Source organism: Schizosaccharomyces osmophilus, chromosome 2, assembly GCF_027921745.1.
Source record: "Schizosaccharomyces osmophilus chromosome 2, complete sequence".
Taxonomy (NCBI): domain Eukaryota; kingdom Fungi; phylum Ascomycota; class Schizosaccharomycetes; order Schizosaccharomycetales; family Schizosaccharomycetaceae; genus Schizosaccharomyces; species Schizosaccharomyces osmophilus.
In genome coordinates this window covers 3,450,161-3,466,355 of record NC_079239.1, presented here as the reverse complement: position 1 = coordinate 3,466,355, position 16,195 = coordinate 3,450,161, and the positions used below count along the sequence as shown (strand labels likewise).

The 16,195-nt window shown below is 37.1% G+C and overlaps 6 protein-coding genes and 4 non-coding genes across 10 annotated transcripts; 5 read left to right on the top strand and 5 right to left on the bottom strand.

Moving 5' to 3' along the window:
• The first annotated feature begins 294 nt into the window (after positions 1 to 294).
• Positions 295 to 419, top strand: SOMG_10086. The gene has a single exon (XR_008803619.1). It is a non-coding gene; the product is annotated as a 5S ribosomal RNA (ribosomal RNA).
• A 283-nt stretch (positions 420 to 702) lies between these two features.
• On the bottom strand, positions 703 to 2,070 carry SOMG_04067 (amidohydrolase; the record flags this gene model as incomplete). Its single annotated transcript, XM_056182854.1, has 1 exon — positions 703 to 2,070. One exon carries the CDS (start codon positions 2,068 to 2,070, stop codon positions 703 to 705), a length of 1,368 nt encoding a protein of 455 aa, XP_056037829.1.
• Positions 2,071 to 3,314: 1,244 nt separating this feature from the next.
• SOMG_04066 (conserved fungal cell surface protein, Kre9/Knh1 family) lies at positions 3,315 to 3,668 on the bottom strand (the record flags this gene model as incomplete). The annotated part of the gene is made up of 1 exon (XM_056182853.1): positions 3,315 to 3,668. The coding sequence occupies one exon, from the start codon at positions 3,666 to 3,668 to the stop codon at positions 3,315 to 3,317; it is 354 nt and encodes a 117-aa protein (XP_056037830.1).
• A 277-nt stretch (positions 3,669 to 3,945) lies between these two features.
• SOMG_20200 lies at positions 3,946 to 4,016 on the bottom strand. Its single transcript has one exon. It is a non-coding gene; the product is annotated as a tRNA-Gly (tRNA).
• Positions 4,017 to 4,252: 236 nt separating this feature from the next.
• Positions 4,253 to 4,324, bottom strand: SOMG_20199. The gene has a single exon. It is a non-coding gene; the product is annotated as a tRNA-Pro (tRNA).
• A 2,978-nt stretch (positions 4,325 to 7,302) lies between these two features.
• Positions 7,303 to 8,514, top strand: SOMG_04065 (NADPH dehydrogenase; the record flags this gene model as incomplete). The annotated part of the gene is made up of 1 exon (XM_056182852.1): positions 7,303 to 8,514. One exon carries the CDS (start codon positions 7,303 to 7,305, stop codon positions 8,512 to 8,514), a length of 1,212 nt encoding a protein of 403 aa, XP_056038065.1.
• A 1,763-nt stretch (positions 8,515 to 10,277) lies between these two features.
• On the bottom strand, positions 10,278 to 10,535 carry SOMG_04064 (uncharacterized protein; the record flags this gene model as incomplete). The annotated part of the gene is made up of 1 exon (XM_056182851.1): positions 10,278 to 10,535. One exon carries the CDS (start codon positions 10,533 to 10,535, stop codon positions 10,278 to 10,280), a length of 258 nt encoding a protein of 85 aa, XP_056038067.1.
• A 679-nt stretch (positions 10,536 to 11,214) lies between these two features.
• On the top strand, positions 11,215 to 12,334 carry wtf33 (wtf meiotic driver; the record flags this gene model as incomplete). Its single annotated transcript, XM_056182850.1, has 5 exons — positions 11,215 to 11,329; positions 11,522 to 11,770; positions 11,820 to 12,041; positions 12,080 to 12,196; positions 12,255 to 12,334. 5 exons carry the CDS (start codon positions 11,215 to 11,217, stop codon positions 12,332 to 12,334), a joined length of 783 nt encoding a protein of 260 aa, XP_056038058.1.
• A 782-nt stretch (positions 12,335 to 13,116) lies between these two features.
• On the top strand, positions 13,117 to 13,240 carry SOMG_10085. Its single transcript, XR_008803618.1, has one exon. It is a non-coding gene; the product is annotated as a 5S ribosomal RNA (ribosomal RNA).
• A 1,813-nt stretch (positions 13,241 to 15,053) lies between these two features.
• Positions 15,054 to 15,878, top strand: gpp3 (Schizosaccharomyces japonicus specific family with GPPY motif and periodic tyrosine; the record flags this gene model as incomplete). Its single annotated transcript, XM_056182849.1, has 1 exon — positions 15,054 to 15,878. The coding sequence occupies one exon, from the start codon at positions 15,054 to 15,056 to the stop codon at positions 15,876 to 15,878; it is 825 nt and encodes a 274-aa protein (XP_056038059.1).
• Between the last annotated feature and the right edge of the window lie 317 nt (positions 15,879 to 16,195).

The window sequence follows — 16,195 nt, the reverse complement described above, 5'->3', positions numbered from 1 at the left end:
ATATATGTAAGTACAAGGGTTTTTTAAACCCATAAACTCATGCGCTGAGTCTTACACTTAGCGGCGTAGAAACAAAGCTCTGACAGCCTAGTAGGATGTGAACCAATAGAAAAGAGAAAAACAGTGTGTTTTCAAACATTATTCTTATAATATAACATGAATGAATTCTCCATTCAACCGTGACAAAATACCACAGATAGAGCTGAGTAGGGATGGATCTTAAAGGACATCAAGCAAAATAATACTGGACGAGTACCTCATAATAAAAGTAGCTTAATAGACAACTAGGAACGTCTACGGCCATACCTAGGGATAATACCAGTTCCCGTCCGATCACTGCAGTTAAGTGAAAACGTCTGAGGGTCTCGTTAGTCCAATACTATGGTTGGAGAAAACATGGGAATCCGGGGTGCTGTAAGCTTTCCCTTTTTTTCTCATTTTTTTCTCGTTAATCCGTTGAATCCACAATTTATCTTTTTCTCCATACAACCTTCTTACTGCTACTACCACCTTATAGATGGGACATTTCCACTAGCTAAACAAGGCAGGTAGCACATGTATGAACTGATGCAGAGTTTGGCTTTAAATTTAAATTCAGATTGGTGTGTGTACTTGTTAATATTTTTGTCAGATTCATATAAAAATTCGTTATACTTTTTTTGCTATTAGCAATAACTCACTTGTCGTCTTTTATCATAAGCATTAGAGAATAGCGTCATTGATAGTTATATCGTCTTGCAACTTTGTCCACCTACTCTTGTATATTCTTCCTCCCTTCATGACGACTAGCAAATAACGCTCGGGGCTGTCTAGTATAGATATATCCTCCAAAGGATTTCCATTGAAAACCAAGAGGTCTGCATAGAATCCAGCTTTGATTTGTCCAAGCTCGTTTTCCATACCAAAAAGTTTAGCTGGGTTTATTGTAGCTTGTTGTAATATTTCCCCAGGTGTACATACAGACGAACGCAAAACAAACTCTTTAGTCTGTACGGCGTGGAGGGGTCCAAGTAGATCGGATCCATAACAAATGTTGACACCGACGTCTCTTGCGATGGCCAAAGACTTTATTCCAGATTCCAAAACGTCTTCGTTCTTTTTCCGTGAGTTCTCGGGAAGAAAATTGGAGAGTTGATTACTTGCCATTGCCTTGTACGTGACAAGAGTAGGTGTGAGATACGCATCACGACTAGCCATGTATTTTGCTGTCGATTCATCAATCAAATTACCATGTTCGATCCCTCGTACACCATTGTCTACGCATTGACGTATAGCTTGAGGTGTATATGCATGTGCAGTAACATATGTACCATGATTGTTAGCAGCTAGTACAATAGCCTGAATCTCTTGTGGACTAAATTGAACCGAAGACAACTTGTCTGATTCAGAAGCAACTCCACCTCCGGCCATTATTTTTATAAAATCAGCACCTTTTCTTAACTGATTTCGGGCCGCCTTTAAGCATTCATCTGCGCCGTCGCATATTGTCGCAGGAGCATTGCTTTGACAAGCACAAGCATCCTCATGTGGCGTATTTGTTTTTGGATCACGAAAATCACCATGACCACCGGTTTGCGAAAGAGCATTGCCTGCAAAGAATAATCGAGGTCCATGAATTATATCTTCCTCTATAGCATTACGGATAAACCCCTCAGCTCCACCGCAATCCCTGACAGCAGTGAAGCCTTTTTCTAGGATTTGCTTACAAAGGTTGTGATAACGCAAGATAACATCAGGAAACGGAAGGCTGAGTGCAGACTTTAAATTGGCTTCACCGGGGACAGCAACAATGTGAATGTGAGCATCAATGAATCCAGGACAAACAAATTTTCCTTCGAGATCAACGACTTTATAGTCTTCTGTATCGTCTAATTCCGATTTTTTATCTGAAGAGGACTCTCTAAAAGAAATGACATGACGGATGATTCCATTTATAACATAAATATTTGCATCCTCAATGATTCTTTGTTCTGCAACATCGACCAAATTGGCATGTGTAAAGACATAATTTTTCTTTGGTGGTAGCGACCAAGGTTTTATGAATCGCTCTATATCTGAACTTTTCGACATCCTTCCTTTACACCTCTGGCTGATCAATGGCTCGAGATAGAAGTAATTTCATTCCTATTCTGTCTTTTATATAATCGAAATCCTTATCCATCAATATAATCATTGGAGTATAATATTGTTATTTAGCCATCTTTAACTGGGACAGCCCTATGTCGGCAAGAAACGTCATCTAATTTTGGTCTTTACAAGACTGTGGCTGTTACCGACACTTCCTCTTAATCATCGTTTGGTGGAACAAAAGAAAGCGTTTAGCCTAAATGCTATTAGGTCATAAAGGATCAGAGCTATGACTTCATGCGAGGGAAAAGTGTACTACCTTATTAGTTTTGTGAAAAGCTAAAATTTTTCAGCTTCGCCATTTTCGCAAATCTAGCAGTTGAACAATTTGTGAAAAGAGGCCACAGATCAAGCTAGTCATCATGGGTATATAATTGAAATTTCTCTATTTAATTTTATTATTTATTATTTATTGAAAATGAGCTTTGAGGATTCAAAAACTAGTAGTTATGATGTCGAATTAGGAGAAATTCAATCTTCTGATGAGAACAAGAAGAATGCAAATTGTAAAGCAAATAGATTGCTGACTTTGTCTTTGTTGTGTCTTGTTTTCTTTGCACAATATCTTGACGTGCAATCCATTACTTCTGCTTCAGTATTTGGCTTAAAAATAAATCTTGAGCATGACTGGAGACCAGTAATTATGGTTTAGTACTGGCTTTTATTATGCCAAACTATTAGAACTTCTATTTTCCTTTATCTGATGATAAGGGTGAATCGCAATTTGTGCATTGGTATTTCGGTAGTCGCATGGGCTGTATACTGACTGACTGTACTTGCTTAGGTGCACCTAGCCTCGTCACTCAGTCGTGGCATAGAAAAAAGAAATAAACTAAAAAGTGAAAAAAATATATAAATACTTTTCAATTATCGCAGTTCAGTACGTTGCATACTGTAATAACTCTAGTAGACTATAATAGAATTGTTTTTTAACATTAGACTGGCAAGCTTTGATAAAAAGACAAGAAAAAAGATTACAGACCAATACGGGTAATAAAAACATCCTTTTTTTTATCACAGTTGTATTTTACTGTATAAAAGCTAAAAGTTGGTATCCAATTGTTTATTTACTCGTCTATTTTATAGTTGTAAACACTGTAACCATTAGTTATCATAGCAAAGTGGGTTCAATAAAGTAGACTTAGTATAAAATTGAGTAAAAATAAAACAATAAATAGACTAGCCGTTCAATCTCTTGCTGGATTAAGAATGAATTCCTCTGACTGAGCATAAATTTCGTCGAAATTCGCGGGATTCCTCAGATTAATGCGGTATCCTCCATCAATAGGCCAATCGCCAGTTTTAGCAGTGTATCTACCATCAGAAACAGAAAGCGTCGTGAGGTACTTGTTAATGGGAGGATATCTGTAGTAATTACTCAAATAGAGTTGAGCGATTTGGGGATCTGTATCGACGGAATCCCAGATGATCGTATGGTCCTCACCAATTTCCCATTCTTCAAATGCAGAAGGAATATTGAAATGTACAGCCATAGAGTAGGCAAAGAAAGCGAACGATACAAGTTTGGATAGCATGATCATTTTCTGAACTTGAGGAATAGAGTTGGTTGTTTCTAGTAGCTGTAATCAATTGGAATTTCTCTATTTATAAGCTTAGTCGATCGCAACGTCTTGTAAACAAACATCATGATTTCAGATTATTTCACAGTAAACAAACAAACAAACATCACCTTGTTGAGAAGATCCCCTTTCGTAACGAAACGATGGAATAAAGAATGCGACTCCTTATAATTGTTGAATTTCTTTTCATACTCAAAATCAATTTAGGAAAAATACAATAAAAGTATATGCTTTTTTATGCATCAGCCGGGAGTCGAACCCGGAGCGAATGCTTGGAAGGCATCCATGTTACCGCTACACCACTGATGCGACATATTCAGTTTAAGTGCTTTAGATATATGTATAATATTTCATAAAGTTTTTATACAGAAACACACGTCTAGTCTTTGGATTATCCATTTCAGTAGTATACAACAAAGAAATTTGTAGAATCCCTCTTTCGCGCGTCGCGGAGTATCTCGACTTGCTTCTATTTCTAATTAATCTTTTATAAAAACTCACTACCATACAACAAAAGTATCGAATGAGAAAAAGAGAAAAAAGTTGGGCTGTTCTGGGAATCGAACCCAGGACCACCATCACCCTAAGATGGTATCATACCACTAGACCAAACGGCCAAGCCAGGTGCTTTGTTGCTTATACCCATTTAAGTATAAACTGTGGTTTTGAGAGAATACATAGAAGCAGTCGCTTGATACAGCCAGTCCTCTGATCAAGCAGATTTTAGACATATTTCCATAATACCTACACATTATTCAGATGGAGGTTCAGTGAGCATCTTTCTGCTGCTTATCTTTGAACTTCCAGATGGGCCTAGTAACGGGTGCAAAACATCCAGTAATTTATGTACATTTTCTTTCGCCGAATAAACTTTTTTGTATGGCATCTATTTAATCATGAATAAATAAGATGATTTGTATGGCTGAAAAATCCAGTATAGTCCACGTTTGTTGAACGTATCAAAACGATTAGAATGAAGGGTGCTATTAGTATCTTTATATGCCGAAACGGAAACAGTCTTTCGTCTTAAAAACATCTGTACTTGCAAAAGTTGGTTATGTGATTATGTGGTTTCCTTGTATTTCTCTAAGAGATTGCAAATCCACTATATCATAGAATTATAATGACTGTGCACTCTTTATTGCACGTACAGCTCCGACTTGCTGTTCTCAATCAGTCGTGAATTAAATTAAATAAACGAACATATAGATTAGCTGAGATAAAATTTATAAATGCAAATAAGCATTAGCGATCATGAAAATTTTCTATGAACGCTGATAAACTATGTTCTAAATTGGCAAAAGGAGCGATTTCTGTATAAAAGCAAAGAATAGCTGATTTGGACTTTAAAGCTCCACACTTTCTTTGTAAGCAATGTACTGGTTTTGAGAGGGATACCATATGTAGCAAGGAATAATGATTGCAATAAAATAATAAGTAGCGAGATACACAAACTCAGATGCTTCAACAAAATAACTCATGTTGTTGGCAAGCGAGCTTGGAAAAGGAGAAAGAGAAAACATAGCGATGCAGTAAATAAAGGAACGCTTACAAGCTTTCGCAGAGCATCCAGATTTAATATTGAATTGATTGCGTTCTTTATTGAGCACAATAATTGAAGACAACCAAATAAGGCTGGAAACAGAGTTATTTAGCCATTCAAGAAGGAATTTGCGAGGTGTAGCATCAATCACTGTAGAAACAATATTTAAGAAAAGTAAAACAGACAATCCGATTACAGCCTTAAAAATTTAGGTTGAACAGGTCGCCAAATCCCGATACCAGAAGAGGCAAGAAAAAGGAGCAGACGACGAACAAAAAGATCAAAAGGGTATTTTAGATCAAGAAGGTACCAATAACTATAGAGAGACAAAGTTATATTTATTGCTATGCTTACAATATGTATTAACAACCCATATTGTATAGGCAACACTTTTGTTGGTTGGGATAGGAGTGCGTAGATCCAAAAAAAAAGCTGGAAGTAATAAGATAATCGCACAAATTAATGAAGTATAGCTGAACTTCCTTGTATACGGTAAATATTCGAGATCTGTTATGAAATCATAACCGTAACCAACGTAAACGTAAGCGCCAGAACCCAAACCTGTCAACGGTCTTGTCGCAATACAATAAAAGCCCGAATCATTTATCTTCAGCGAGCCTACTTCGAACGATCTTGCGAGATCATTCTCGTTCAGCGAATATATGTCGGTCATCACCGAAGTTCTGTTACACTGAAATGCACCAGTCAATTCTTCTCGCTTTTCCGGAGAGATATATATCAAAGTTTCAAGTCGTCTAACTGAAGCTGCGAAAAAAATGCAGAGAGAGATTCTTCCATGCCCTTTAAGGAGCCCAAAGCACACTCCCAATCCTTTGCATTAAAAAATGTCATAGCTGCTGGTCTGTCATCATTATATCCTTTATGAAACTTTGCATACATCGAGTCTATTGGCACTTTTGCATCTTCACAAATTATGCGTTTTGAAATCCTTCATGCTCACTACTGGTTACTTGCGAGATGTAAGAGAGAAGAACCAACCATAACAACCAATATGTACCTCGCACAAGATCCATTTGCAACACTTCTTAGCTTATACTAAATGGTAGAGGTAGGAAAAAAATTTAAGGCAAGTAGACAGCTACCCCACATGTGGGTTCCAACGTAATGGACTGTACGTATTTTGGGTGATGATCAAAACATTGGAAAGTGTGAAACCATTGGGACCGTAAGAATTCCGTTGTATGCTTCTTCTTTCTTCTTTTAATGCCGCGATTCCATTTAGGTTCATTTTCATTTTGTATGAGTAATTTTTTTTTTTCTCTTTTTTACTTGTATTTATTTATTGAATGTGACCTATACAGTTACGATCAATAGAGATGTTCAGCATTTTAAACATTTTTCTTTTTACTAATGGAAACCCAATGTTATCAACCCAAACGTTTAGAGAGTGTACATATACCAATAGAGAAAGGCAGAAATGTACGATCCATGGACATAGTTTCGGCAAGCCATCTGAATGGCTCCAACTCATCCTGGCTCACTGCCTGCAACCTTGAAGCCGGATTTAACTTTGTTGAAGCTTTTCCCTTTGTGTATTGTGATAGTTGATAAACTTTTCCTTCTCAAACTGTTTTTGTTCCATAAAACCATCTCCCAAAGCAAACGTACCTGTGTTATGGACAACTTTCCACGTATAAGCAATATTCAGTACCACTGAATGGCGACTTTAAAAGATATTGCAAGGTAAAAATTCAGCGATCTTTCATGAAAGCGTGAAAACAAAATGGTTAGGCTGTGGGCTTGCTCACATCCTTATCCGCATGGTCAGGATTGGGGCAAAAACATCAGCGACTTCGCTATAAAAAACCTTAACCCATCCCTAATTTCTAACATATTCTTTTTTCGCCTACTGCTTATTAATTTCGTACGGATTATTAATATTTTTTACGCTGACAAATACAGTTAGTAAGCCAACACCAAAACTTTGCTAACCGAAAACATATAAATTCAAGGGAAAGAAGCAACTCTCATTACTTAAGAATCTCGACAAACCTGCTAAGAAACCTTAAATTATACACTCTTTAGTAAACAATGACTGCCGGATTGGAACAAACAAATTTGTTTAAACCAATAACTGTTGGTAAACATACACTAGATCAGAGGATAGCTTTTGCTCCTACAACAAGATTCCGTGCTGCTGATGACCATACTCCAAGTGATTTGATGTTACAATATTATTCCGACAGAGCACAAACTCCTGGTACTTTGCTCATTTCAGAAGCCACATTCATTTCGCCTCGCTCTGGATTATACCCTAATATTCCCGGTATTTGGAACGAGAAACATGTTCAAGGATGGAAGAAAATTACAGATGCAGTACATGCAAAGGGTAGTTTAATAGCAAGCCAATTTTGGTTTTTGGGTAGAGTCGGATCCCCAGAACTTTTGAAAAAACATGGTTTGGATTTGATTTCTCCTTCTCCTTTCTATGAAAGCGAACAATCCAAGAAGACTGCCGAAGCTGCTGGCAATCCTGTTAGAGCATTAACCGAAGAAGAAATCAAGAGTATCATTTATGAAGATTACAAGAACGCAGCCATCAATGCCATAAACGCTGGATTTGATTATGTCGAAATTCACAGTGCTCATGGATACATGCTTGACCAATTCTTACAACCTGCTACCAACCAAAGAACAGACAGCTATGGTGGTTCTATTGAAAAGCGTGCAAGAATCGTGCTTGAAATTATTGATCTTTTGAGTGACACCATTGGCGCCGAGAAACTTGCAATTCGATTATCGCCTTGGGCCAAATTCCAAGGAATGAAGGCTGAGAAAGATTCGGTGCATCCCGTCACCACTTTTAGTTATGTGGTGAATGAGCTTCAAAAGCGTGCTAACAATGGTAAGCAGCTTGCTTATCTTTCCCTCGTGGAACCTAGAGTGCAAGGAGGCTCGGATGTCAACTCCGCTGACGTTGTTGGCTCCAACGAGTTTGTCAAGTCTTTATGGAAGGGAGCTATTTTGCAAAGTGGTAATTATACCTATGACAGTCCTGAATTCAAGTTATTGAAGTCTGATGTTAATGGCGACAACCGTACTATGATTGGTTTCTCAAGATATTTTATTTCCAACCCGGATTTGGTTGAAAGACTGAAGAAGGGTCATGAGCTTACTCCTTATGTTCGTTCTTTATTTTATGCTACTCATAATTACGGTTACAATACATTCCCTAATTATGGCAAAGAATTGCAGTATGACCCTCAAGCTGAAGAAAAGAGACGCCCTGTTTCTTTAGTTTAGATTTTCGCTACTAAGGTTGCTTAATGCCGTTTTTGGAAAAGAGAAATGTATTCGGTTTGGTTACATTATTTTTAAAAATTAATGATGATTTCGTTATTTTGTTTGTTTTACATAGATAGAAATGTATATTCGTTCATTTTCAATGCATAAATTCCAGAAAATGCGAGTGTTTTTGTAAGAAATGCTAAAAGTTGGTTAGGTATTTTGATCAGTAAAATAGACATTGCTATCTTTCCTAAAAATCTGTTTTGACATAAATGTATAGGGCCAAAGCATTCTTCCAATGTACATGTAGCTGTGATCGGTGCCTATGTTACGGCGTTCAAGATGGAAATCCTACGGTATGTTTTAGTATCACTAGGCTGTTACTATTCAAAGAACTCCTTAGATGGTTTTAAAATACTTATTACTTATTTAAAAATACTTAACTTGACCACGAAATCACCACTCTATCCTACTCACTTTTTCACATTATTTAGAGTATTAGTAGTTTGCCGTGACATATTCCTATATGATCGTAACGAAAGAATGAATGCCATTAAGAAATCGACTGTTACTCTACAAGTAACGGGTACAAAGAGAATGATCAGTAGGAACGGAATTTACAAGTCTGTTTAAACATCAATGGAACCAAAAGTTTATTTTCATTCGACGAATTCATTCTTCTTTTTTCTTATATTCAGCATAACTGTTTAACCAGGTTGGAATCCCTTTAGGTCCTCACCGACCATCAGAACCAGGAAGCTCCAAAGGAACAGAGTACAATCCTTTGATGATGACCGAGTCTATGTAATTGAGAGAAGCCGCTTTCATTCTTACTTGAACCTCGTTGGGTTTAAGAGCTAATTTGGTTGGCTTCATGAAGCTTCAATTGGTTAAAGCCGCACTTAGTGTCATTCACAATACATTGCAATGCCATTATGATTAATGCAAATAATACAAACTTTATTAAACTTCAGTTTGTGATTTTCGCTATTCTATATGCAAATCTTAAAGACTTATGTTCCTAGAAACTTACTATCTTTATACACAAAGCTTTATTTCTTTTGAAGCTTTGTAAATTTGCAAACTTCTAACCGTTTACATAACCATGTATCAAAGTTCGCTTGCACCACCTAATTTTGTATCAGTTTCCCTTCCATGATGGATGCAAGTGACTAAGCACCTAGTGAATCATTGAATGAAAAGAAGGAAACGGAAAAGGAGTGAAAAACTAGGAATGAATGCGACCTTACAGTAAAAATATAAAACGATTAATAATAGGTGGAAAAAAGAAATTAGAAAGGAATGACTCACTCTAATTCTATTCAATTCTATTCTGTTCTATTAGTTCTATCTTTAATTATGAAAAAATCGACATTATCAATCCAAAAGCTAAGCAAATGCACAACGGCCCATATTTCATGCGAACAGAGGTAGATGAAGAGATACAATCTATGCCAGAATCGACATAATTTATAGATGACTCCAACTCAGTTTGGGTCACTGCTTGCCCATTAGAAATCGCCTTGAACTTTGGGGGGATAAAAGACAGACTCGTCTGTCTTGCAGTATTTTGTCGCTGTGCGTCAAAATAAGCTACAAATTTTTCTTTATTTTCAAAGTGTCTATTTTTAATAGAATACTCTCGACCACATCTCTGTTTATCTCTGGTTAAGGCCCCACTCAAGTAATCAAACATACACGTTTGATTACCGTCACAAGAATACAAATAGGTTCTATATATTGCATACGGATCGTGTTTAGGTTTTTCGAGGCTTTCACTAACATATGCATACGTGGTTTGTGGGGTAATTATATAGTAACTCTCGGTGTACACGACGTGACGTGAAACCCATTGTCCACAACGAGTACATGGGAAGAATCATCATGGAAACATCGACGTTGTTTATACTGCTTGATATGCTAAAGCATTTTGGAGAATCTCCCGAATAGCATGTCGTTTTGTCGTATCCTGTGTACACACAGGTGACACTGGTATTATCTGTAGGAACCGTCAAAAACGAGCTGACATTATTCATACTCGAATAGACTCCTTGTCCGTCAATAGGAGGAGGACTTTGAAGGAACGAGAGGTTACCATGGCAGTTGAAATCGTATGGAAAAGCTTGGATATAAAATGGGTAATTAGCGCTCCTTCCACTGGCATTCTTATTGATTGCTAAAGACAATGGATCATATACGTCGCATTTATTGCATACGAAAAGCATACTGCAGTGTTCGAGCTTTTTCCCTGGAGTTCATTAAGCCAAAGTTACTGAATCTTTCAATACAAATATGAGCATTTTCAATCCCTTGTTTTTATCATTCAAAGCAAAAAGCATGGTTGTTTTGCCAAATGTTCCTTTGTTTACATTTTGTAATAAACGACGACTCTTTTGGATTATACTATTACGAAAAATCGCAATGAGGACTGTGACCAGTCAGTGACATAATGTCACTGCTTTTATGAATTGAGACATGCGAAAAGCCACTACCAAGATTTTTTCAGAATCGTATCTTTGGTTTTAAAGCAAACTAATCTTGCAAAATAAAGTTTGCTTTTAAGCAAGATCCAATTCCTTTTTTTTTTCTGACAGATTTTTGACAGATCCTTGAGAAGTGGAACCAGTTTCTACGGACTTTTCTTGGTGATTCTAGTTGATTTCGTTTAGAGTGTAAAAGTCAGTAACATTTTGGGACTTAATTGCCATTGTAAATATGAAAAACAAATACACTCCTATTTCAGGTTCTGATGACTCTTCCAAAACGCTCAATGATGAAAAGGCAGATAGTCGGTCGTCTCCTTCAGATGGTACGCCTCCTCCGTATACAGGTAAGATTAGTTGAAATAGAAAGGAAAGGTTGATTTTTTGCGTGCTTTTTGAACGGTTCTTGATGGAAGAATCATGCTTGTTTATTTATTTGTTGAGTTTGAAACTAATAACCTTGTCGATAAGTGTCAACAAACAGGGCGAATACCTCTATCCTTTCACAAACAACGAATTATTACTAATACATCCATTAGCTTCAACCAAGTTTATAGATTTAGAAATGGCTGATGGATCCGCTCAGAATTCCGCTAATAATTCTGGTTGGGATGTGGTGCTTTGCCAGAAAGTCTTAGCAGGCATCTTGTTGCCTATAACTATTGGGTATATTGTGGCCTATGCTATTCTTCTTGTGTTATTTTTTGGTTTCAAGGCTTCTGTGAATGCGAAAACCCTTTGGGGGCTTTTTGGTGGCTTTGTTGCAGCCTTTGTATTGTTTCTGCTTGGTAATTCAACAACGATATCTTTCACTTTGAGCGACTTACTAACTATTAGCAATATTTCAAATGCCTAAAGAATGGTTCACGCAAGCTGGAAGAGCAACCAAAAACGTATTGTCAGCTATGTGTATCTCAGCATTATATATGTGTTTTCTCGATGTCCTCGGTTTCACCGTGTATTATGCTGCAAAGAAGTTCACAGGATTTGAAAAGATAAACAATAATTTTATCTACTTTGTTTGTTTTGTTAACGTTGACTTGTTTCTTTTATTGACGAGTATGTCATACACCCGCGAAATATTCTAACTGTTCTAGTGAATGCAAATGCGCGTGAAATACTAAGGTTAGTTATTATTGATTTAAAAAACGGAATAGGAAGCTGCGTAAACGGAATAGGAAATGGTATAGGAAACGCTGTGGATCGTATTTTAGGTATGTACACTTCGTAAATGCTTGCTATCGTTAGGGCTTTAATTAACCTATTTTAAAGATACAAATCGAGGAGAGCAAGTATCTCAGAATGAAGAAATCGAACTTCAGCCTCTTGCTGAGCAAAGCGCTGAAGTTTGAGTTTGAGTTTGAGTTTTACCGAACCTGCTTTCATTCTTTATATATCGCTCCTTCTTTGGAAACATCGATGTCAATTGCAGTCCATCAAGTTTCTGCATTCGCATCCACCAAAGTAAGCATTATCTTTATATGATAGCTTTAATTGCTTTTTTCATTCGCTCTTTCATGAATCTGTTGATTCGTTTCACAGCACCGTTGTTTACGCATTGTTCATCTTCTTCGAGAATAGAACACCCTTTTTAATGATTATTTATTTAATTCAGACGAAAATTCTGCCGTAATGAACTTCGTACTTTCCGCATATACTTCATAAATGGCAAGGACGAAAGTGATTATCGCCAGAGGTAAAATTGATTCACAGCGTAGAAAGCACAAATCTTCAGATTAAAAGATTCGACAGATGTAGCTTAATAAATTAAATTATCGTTTATATGGTGAGTCAAGTCGACACACTATGAAAATATATTAGTGGATCCGAATATATGTAAGTACAACCCATTTACTCATACACTGAGTTTACACTTAGCGGCGTAGAAACACAAGCTGTGAAAGCTTAGCACATTATGAATTAATAGAAAAGATAGAAACAGTTTTTTTTTTTTTTTTTTTCAAATCTTATTCTTATAATATGAAAGCATTCTCCATTCAACCGTGATAAAATACCACAGATAGAGCTAAGTAGGGATGGATCTTAAAGGACATCAAGTTGACACAACGCTAAAGAACATCAATTACAACAAGACAAACTGCTCTTATTACTTTTACAAAGCGAATCAACGTCCACGGCCATACCTAGGCGAAAACACCAGTTCCCGTCCGATCACTGCAGTTAAGTGAAAACGTCTGAGGGTCTCGTTAGTTTCGTACTGTGGTTGGAGAAAACATGGGAATCCGGGGTGCTGTAGGCTCCTCCCTTCTCTTTTTTGGAATTTTCTTTGCTTTCAATGGACTGTGATTGTGGTAGATTTTTTTTTTAGAGTAAGAAAAATACTGTAAAATTTATAATTACTAAGGATTCCGTATTTGTCTCGAGAGAAGCGACTTTTGTGGTTTGTAAAGGGAGCACATTATATTTTCAGTGTCGAAGATACCAACAGTGTCTGCATGACAATTCTGAAGGCGCTGATTAGTATAACCGTACAGCATAGCGGCAATTATTGTCTAATTACTGTACTCTTATATTACAGAATTAGTGAGAAAATGTAGTACGGATATGCAGGTTTGTCAGTATGGTGGTGAGAGACGATAAAAAAGATGCGAGTTATGCTGAATTATATTTCATACTTTGTTTATTCTTTTTTTATCAATTGAGCTTTTTTTTTATGTTAATGAATATTTAGTTGCTACGAATGGATGCAGTCCAAAGAAAGAATATGCGCAATTCTTTCAAGGAACAAGGAACTAATCAACTTTTCAATAAACAATAATTGTAGAATTTGTGCTTGATTATCCATGAATAAGTTACGATGCTACATGGATGCAAAAGAATGCAAGATGATATTGCAAGAAAACCAACTCCCAATCAATATGACCATTTAAAAAAATAAAGAAAATAATCACTTAGCATAATGAAGCATTTTCAACCGCAACAGTAGACTAAATAAGCAAGAGAAAACTTTAAGAATAAAAATTCAATGTCTGTCGTCGGTCATGGGGGGAGACATAGAAAACGTTGCTTCATAAAACGGCTGACAGGGAATACATGCAGAATGGTGGTATAAAAAAGCGGCTTAATTTGAAACGTCAAACTCCAAAGCGACATGTTTCACCATCTTTAAAGGATGGTTTGTCGACTTGCTAGAAAAGACAAAAGAAAGTTCGCTTGACAGGACCGATCGTCGTTACCCAACATTCGGTCGTTTCGTTTGTCGTTTGTCGCTTTTTTATTTTTTGGCGGTTTCCATGCTATCGCTTCTGTCGAGAGCTGACATTTTCCATTACAACAGCAAACAAATGATAGCTGCATAGCATATCATTGATTTCGTTGTGCTCTTTGATGATACATTTACCGATCAAAACATCTTGAATGGCGTATTCCAATACGAGGTCAGAATCAAGATGAGTAATCCATATGAAATGCTCTCAAGCAAAAAAAACCAAGGAGTACCATTGCAACGTCTGCTATGCCGCTTTTTTAGAATAAAAAAAAGAAACTCAAAACAATTCATTTTCATTCCCATCCTCGTTCTATTGTATTCTATCCACTTATCATAACATTTCAACACCCAAACTCCCCCCGGTCTACTACGACAACACCTTTCGACCATTTCTTTTTTCTCTTTTCTCATCAAACGTCTCCTAGAAAAACTACTCAATTTTTTCTTTTCTCCTTCCATAGAACCGCATACAAAACGACTGCTATTTTTTCGAACCAAATAAAGTAACAAATAAAATATAACAACCTCGTTTCTACAATATTGCTATCGGAGAAAATCATCCAGACTGATGGTAACGAAAGCCTGTAAAGGACAAGACCGTACACCCGAGCGCGGCATGCATTGCAAGTGGGGCAGCCTATGCGCCCATCTTACTTGAAAAGTGATCCCAAGGAAAATAGCAAAATGAAGTCATACGATTGTGAAGTCATGGAGGATAGAAGAGATGAAAAAAATTTCGGTAGGTGATAACTAAGGGACCTATTTTTGGTATAAATATGTTGGAAATGACTTGGCATCTGTTTATACACTCATTTACCAAGAAATAGATAGTCCGAGTAATTATGCTGTTTCTGTTTGCGCTTGTAAGTTTGGTGCTTCCTTTTGCTTATGCAGTTCAACTCAACCATATCGACTATGAAGGTGCTGTGAATGCGCTTGTGAATAGTCTTGCGGACGACGTTTCTGGAAACGAAGGTATTGTAAGCCATACGGGGATTTACGAAAGCTTGTACCAGGAAGACTTGAGTCAGTTCAACTTTACCATAAACTATCTGTCTGGAGACAACTATGGAAAAGTGGACTCTCTTTTGAAATTGGCTTCTCAAGCAAATGATAAAGACTTAGTTGGTGATCTTGTATATCTAGCTCATTATGCATCAGTCGGTGGTTACAACGAGTATATGCAACTGAATGATAAATCCAGTTTCGCTAAAGATTTGCTCAGTTTTTGCAATAACGATGCGACGATCTTTACCAAACTCAGTAAATCTAGCTCGAATCAAAAATTACAAGACTTTTTCCAAAAATTGATCTCCCAAGAATCGGATACATCCTCCTCCAACAACTTGGAAAAGCGTTACGATGGTACATACACCTGCGACGATAAGCATACAGCAGTGAAAGGGTCATGCGTTCTACTGAAAAATTATTTATGGGGTAACCCAGGAACTATTCCCCATGGTCCTCGTGCTGTCTGTTATGCTGGTTGCTGCGTTTCCTGGAGTATGGATGCTCCCGTAGTATTGGGTGACTTGGCTCCACGAGTTGACACCTGTATACAAACTTGCCCAAACGACCAGTTCAGTTGCATCAATCATGATGTCGTCATTGGCAATGTATATGGAGAAGATGTTTGTGTCAGTGGAAGAACCAAATTCTGCCATTAAACTCGAAAAGGAATCATCGTCGAAGCTTGTGGGATAATGGAAATTCTCGTGAACGTTGTTGTAATAGAGCTAATTAATGGGCGATTGGATAATTTCCCTTTTCCAAGTTGGAAACCTGCCTTGAGATATTTCCTCCAATTTAGTATAAACAAAATTTTGACAAGTATCCGTTTGCCCGTAAGTTGCTTTCTTTGCATATGTAGGCTTGATCCTTCAAAGCACAGTTTGTTCCATCCCGATATATAGCCAGTACCACAGCATGCTTGATTTAACACGCTGCATTAAAAAGCTCATTCAACTAACATGTAGGAAACCAC